General features: G+C 38.1%; 1 protein-coding gene across 2 annotated transcripts in view; it reads right to left on the bottom strand.

Moving 5' to 3' along the window:
- The window catches only part of CKAP5 (cytoskeleton associated protein 5), a 39,935-nt gene that overhangs the window by 25,621 nt on the left and 8,343 nt on the right, over window positions 1–5,971 (bottom strand). For both annotated transcript variants that reach the window (XM_010191829.1, XM_010191830.1), the window contains exons 9-14: window positions 4,106–4,195; window positions 3,841–4,005; window positions 2,874–3,002; window positions 1,812–1,988; window positions 761–874; window positions 39–149 (exon numbers count right to left, since the gene is read on the bottom strand). In XM_010191829.1, the coding sequence (XP_010190131.1) occupies window positions 39–149; window positions 761–874; window positions 1,812–1,988; window positions 2,874–3,002; window positions 3,841–4,005; window positions 4,106–4,195 (786 nt within the window). The remainder of the gene's footprint in view (window positions 1–38; window positions 150–760; window positions 875–1,811; window positions 1,989–2,873; window positions 3,003–3,840; window positions 4,006–4,105; window positions 4,196–5,971) is intronic.

The raw sequence follows: 5,971 nt of genomic DNA, 5'->3' as shown, positions 1-5,971 counted from the left end.
TTTCCCTATCTGCTTCTCAACAACTGCCACAAACTTACCTTCTGAAATTCCTCCATGCAGGCAAGCCTCTCTTTCCAGTTACCACTGTCCAACTGCTGGATACAAGAAGCTGGAAGGACAGCAGCAGCTTTCTCTTCACATACTTCTATCTGCAGACAGATCAGATCAAGGTTAACACCACACTGTAACCCTCTGGAGGGTGGCAAGAGCCTTAAGGACAGCTAATATGCTGGAATGACCCTTGCACTGTGGTGTGTTTACAAAGTATGAAATGTTTCTATGTTGCAGCTTGAATTTGCATGGATTATAGTTTAGGGGCCTTACAAATTCTGGAAGCTACTAAAGTGTACTGCAAAAAAAAGTAATCCCTGAAAAGGATGATAAATTGTGCAGGTGGTCAAAAATAATCCTGACTAGTCACTACCTACTTACAGAATCACACAGAGGTAATCTAAATTTGCAAGATAGTTTTGTATGAAATCTGAATAGACATTCACAGCAATGAATCAGTGGTTGATAAGGGTGGATGTGAGAAGACATCTTCTGCATCCAGTTTAGCAATATTAAGTTACTTAGTATATGAAAAATGCTAAAAGATTCCCTTGTTTCACTGGTTCAATTTATTTAAATTTATTGCTTTCACTCGGCCTAACAAAGAAACTTCAACTTCAGTCAAAAATTCCACAGTAGCTAAAGAACTGATTAACTGAAGCTACTTGTACAGAACACTTCATATTTCACAGAATAGCAGAATACTCACCGAGAGCTCCGATTCAAATATCTCTTTGGTCTCAGGACCCTTCTTGCCTTTAGCCCCAGCACCTCCCATACCTGCAGCTGCAGCTGGTTTGCCTTTCTTAGGTGGGCCCCCAGACTAGAAATGAAATAGACAAGTGAGCCAAGATCAAACAGGTCTTTAGTCCATCAGATACCAGAAGAACTGCTGTTTTTCCACATTTATACATTCTAATGTCTAAAATTACTTATCTCTCTAGCACCATAACAGCTGCAGGCAGAAGAAATAATTTTCTGCTAGAGCTTATTTAAGTCACATGCTCCTTTCAGACTAGCAGGTTTAATAAAACATGTGTAGTAACAGTGACACACAAGACAATGAAAGATGAAAAGGGAAAGAACTTGTGAAGGTTCAAAAAAATAATGAATTAATCCATATATTTTCCTGTGGATACTGATTAGATATTAAACTTGTGACTGGTGTGTCTTTTCCAGGCTACCAGAGCATCAATAGATTTTTTAAAATATGATCCATTCTACTACTCACTTCCAGGTTTCCCACTTGCAGAAAGAAGTAGGGTATTAGAAAGACTATCTATAGTGCTACTTATGTCAATTTTTAAAATACAAATAATAATTTTTAAGTAACATAGGCTTATGGTCTCAATTATTAATGGTAACAAACCAATACTGAATATTCAACACTTGTAGTAATCTTGCTAGTTATAAGAAAAGATATTGACTTCTGTCAAATATTACTATATCATCACAGGGCACATTCATGTTACATCATCTCAGGCTCCTCTGAAAGCCTCCAGTGGTCTATCATTATTTCAATATCAAAAGCTGGTATTATTAAGGTGACAAGACAATTCGTATCATTAAAATGAGATTTCATCATCAAGTAGAGTCTTGGAAAGTCCCAGATTCTTTGTTGTTGGGCTGTCCCTACTCCTACAGGACAGTGATTCCTCAGTGGAAGATGATGTGCAACAGGCCACCTTTGATCTTCAATAAGTAACTATTCGATGCAATCATCAATAACATTGTCAGACAATCTCTTGGCAATCTCTTACCTTCACAGCAGGTGCTTTTTTCAGTGGTCCCGGTTTGGTTGCTGCATCTTTTGTTTCTTTATCATTCCCTGAAAGAGCAGGGGTCTTTCCAGTAACAGGCTTGCCTTCTTTTTTCTCAGCAGCTCCTCCTGTCTTTTTACCACAAGCCAGCTCTACCTTCTCAGCACATTCTTTAATCTGACAAGCAGTAAGGAAGAAAAAAAACAAAGAGAAGGGGCAGAAAAAAGGGGAAAAAATTTTTAAAAGCTATTCAGCTACCACAATTGATGTACAGTGTCTCTTTAACAGCAGTGGCTCAAATTTAACTACTCTGAAAAATCTTGAAGAGATTAAGTTGTTTACCTCACAAAATTGTGTTATCCTGTGTTCCTTACAATAGTACTGTTAACCAGTCAGTGGCATCAGCCATCACTGTATTGCTAGAATACATTTCCTAGTTCAAAATGAAGTGCATTTATACACATAGAAAGCACTGACACCCCCCCGATATTTTATAGATACTCTAAAAACTAATTCTTAGCACGTTCATTATAAAATCATCATTCAGTCAACAAACTTGTCAACTTATGCAAAAGCATGAAAAAGTTTGTGTTGGAAATTAAGTCAAAATCCTGAATAATAATGAAGTTAGACCATGTGGTTGTGACCTAAAGCCCTAAACTTTGTCTCGGACAACACAAAGTGATCAAAAATGAACAAAACCCCACATACAACTAACCAACCACAAAAAAACCCTCCACAACCCACCTCATAGTTAATACACCCTTGAAGTCAAACAGATACTTTACTTTGGAATGGAAAGGTGCAATGTTAACATGCTAGTGTATTTTAGTTAGCTGAAGTAAAAGAAAAGATGCTTGAAAATCTACCAAGAAATAGATTTTCAGATTCCCTGGAACACTGGTAACTTTTAAGTAAAAAATAAATTTTCACAGCTCTGTGCTGTAACTCATTAGGTAAGGCATCCTCTTTAGTTTTCTCTGGCCTAACATGCATATTAAATGGAGCTCGGTTTTTTAATTTTATCCACCCCCCTTCGAACATTTATGGTAACAAACTCACCCGATCAAGCTTTAGTTTGTCCACATCTGCTAGAAAAGGATTCACAGCTTTCTCTCCAGCCACTTTCAAGGCAGTGCCTAATGCTTCAAATGCAGCATCTCTTACTTCAGGAGCAGAATCATTGATATGCTGCAGAGAAAGACAACTTTTATATCACATCAATCATAAAATGGTTTCAGTTGGAAAAGATCTTTAAGGTCATTGAGTCTCAATTCCCTCTTCTGCATAAATCCCTTCCCCTTTATAAAAAAATCTACATCTACTACAGAATAATCCTTAATATTCTACCACAGAAAGAAAAAAGTTGGTTTTCACCTCTGTTTTCCTATGTACTGATCAAGTCTACTTTTGCTCAGATATAGCCAGTTTCCCATCTTTGGATCTTTCACGTAACAAGAAGAGGGTCAATATTCATGCTTAAATAGATACTAGAACATCATGAAAGTTCAACAAGGGGTTTGAAGGTCTGCAACCCTGTTCAAATCTCTCTTTCTGAAGTCAGGGATATTTCTCATAACAAGGAAGGGGCTATTTTGCAATAAGAGGAAAAAGTATACGTCATTAGTGTTTATCAGTGTAAACACTATAGCATAACAGCGTATGAATTGGTGAAGGTTCTTTTATTCATGGTAAATGATATGTAGCATTCCAACAAAAGGTTGCTAGAAATGCCTGCAAAAAGCAAGTGGCACAGTGCCTAGATGTTTAATAGCTGCAGATCACTGTCTTAACCTATTATAAACTTGGTGAGTCTTCAGTTTCAGAGAAGCTAAGAAGAAGGAGACTAAACTGTTCCCATGACTGAGAGTCATCTCTAAGTTTGACATAAATCAAAACTGACTCTGATAGCTACACAAGAACCCTTCAATCCCTGCACTACCAGAAGGGTCTCTCTCCCAAAGCAATCCAATGCTTCACAACAGCGCACAGGTCAACACCAGAGAAATACCAGCTCTTCCTGCTTTACCTTGAGGAGTGCAGCACAGAAGGGTTTTAACAGGCTTTTTGGCAGAGTAGAAGGTGTGCAGTGACGGAAGCTTCTTGCAATGAAAAGGGATGTTTGTTGCTTAATTGTTGGGTTTTTGTTGTCCATCACTGCCAGTATATCTTCACTTATGTTCTGCAGTGTGGTCTGCAGTGTTGGATAAAGAAGTGATTAGTTTCAGTAAAGTAAGAGAAAAATCAAAATTAGAGAGTAATTCTCAAAAAAATGGGAAAATTGTCACACTTACGGTAAGAAAGATTGCATCAATGGCCTCCTGCAGAGCCTGCACTACCTGAGGCTTTTTCTCTTTAAATTTCTCCAAGATTGTTGGAACAACCTATGGAAAAGGAAAAAAGAAACAAAAATGTCAATCCACTCTTCACTAATGTAACTGGAAAGCCTGACAGTCTGCTCCCTGGTATTCTGCGGAGAAACAAACAATGTAAACATCACTGCTGCTCCCTCCAGGTATATACAACAGCAGTATAAACTTGTTTATTCTAGGTGATCTCAAATATAAATTTATTGCAGTCAATCTACTAATAAATACAGATTTTTGAGCAATATCATAGCAAAGCTATACAAAGGCAGATGTGCAAGTTCACGTAATTGCAGATGAATACTCTGTCTCTACTACTCTGGAATACAGACCAATAGAATAGAAATTAAACCATTTCACAGCACAGACTGCTGTGCTCTTGTACTATAAGAGCCTAAGAAGGTATATAACCTGTCCTCTCTTTCCCAACTTCCTGACAGCACTCAGCACAGGCCATTAAGAAGCCCTCATTTGACCCATAGCTGACAAGGTCATGGTTCTAAAGCAATTTGAATCTTTCCTGGAGCATTATTTTTCAGATCTATCACCTTCAAAAAGCACACTGGATACTGAACTATGCCATACTGAAATTTCACAGCAATTTATACCTAATTAGCTACTGTCAGTCACTGCTTAAAAATTAAATAAATACGTGAAACATTAAGGTGCGGGAGGGGGGAAGTCAACAGATATTCTCATGCGCCAGCAGTAAGAGCAGCTCCATTTAAGTATGGTCTCTGTAACAGCAAGAAATTTTGTCAGTGAGCCAGAAACACGGAGCTTTTAACTGTGGAAAGCAGGCTACTTTGAAGATTTTAATAAACATAACGCAGTTCATAGTTTGGAAAACATCTGATGCCATACAGAAGGAATAAGCTCTTGCATAACACAAAATGTATTTTCCATAGATACTGCTTTCTACTAAGAAGCTGACTATGAGATCTTAAAACCTTGCAACACACAGTGACCTAGGCTCAGCTGGTATCCTTTGCTGTGCTGCAACTTGCAAATTCCCTGCTCACAAAGGCTTTGGCACTAAAAAAAACCCAAACCCTGAAATTAACACAGAATAGGACCATAAAGACTCTCATATGTGGTACTGCAGGTGCTAGACAGCCCTAAACCCTACAGAGAACAAAGTCATAGGAGATATTTAAAAATCTTTAAGTCTCTGTTTCAGAAAATGCTGATGGCTAGAATGATTTTTTTTTTTTTACATGAAAGTCAGAAGCTGTGCCCTATGTGAGAGAGGGAAGGAAGGAAGAGAAGTCAGTTCAGGGCTCCAAAGGCAGTCAACAGAGGTGAAGTTGGGCCACATGCACTCAATTACAGGGAGTAGTATGGTTCTACACTTGATTTAATCATCACTCTTGTTTTAACAAGGTCTGCAGACTGTAACATTACAGTCCTATATTTAACTAATAGAGTTTAGAATAATCCCACAGTACAAGCAGCAGTTCTGTTCTATAGCACTTTGCCTGCTCTCCAGAAAAGTCTGCATCTTCCTCACCAGCAACTAAATCCAGCAAACAAATCAAGTGAACTGGTAAAACAAGTCTTGAGATTATGCAATTCGTAGCTGCCATCACAGTACTGAAAGTCATCTTCTCAATGCCATTTCCTTGGCAACCATCGGGCTATATACCCTTGTTTAAGAAGCTTGCTTTTTTCAATATTAACTCTGTAGCTATGAGAGTTAACCCTTGAAACACAAATCAAGTGTAAATAGATGTAAGAGGGTTTCTTACAACTACAGCTTTCAGAAAGAAAGACTTTGCTCAAACTGTTGGTCAG

The sequence above is a fragment of the Mesitornis unicolor genome, unplaced genomic scaffold (genome assembly GCF_000695765.1).
Source record: "Mesitornis unicolor isolate BGI_N332 unplaced genomic scaffold, ASM69576v1 scaffold12279, whole genome shotgun sequence".
NCBI lineage: Eukaryota > Metazoa > Chordata > Aves > Mesitornithiformes > Mesitornithidae > Mesitornis > Mesitornis unicolor.
The sequence above is the reverse complement of the archived record's forward strand: the minus strand, read 5'-3'. Positions and strand labels throughout refer to the sequence as shown.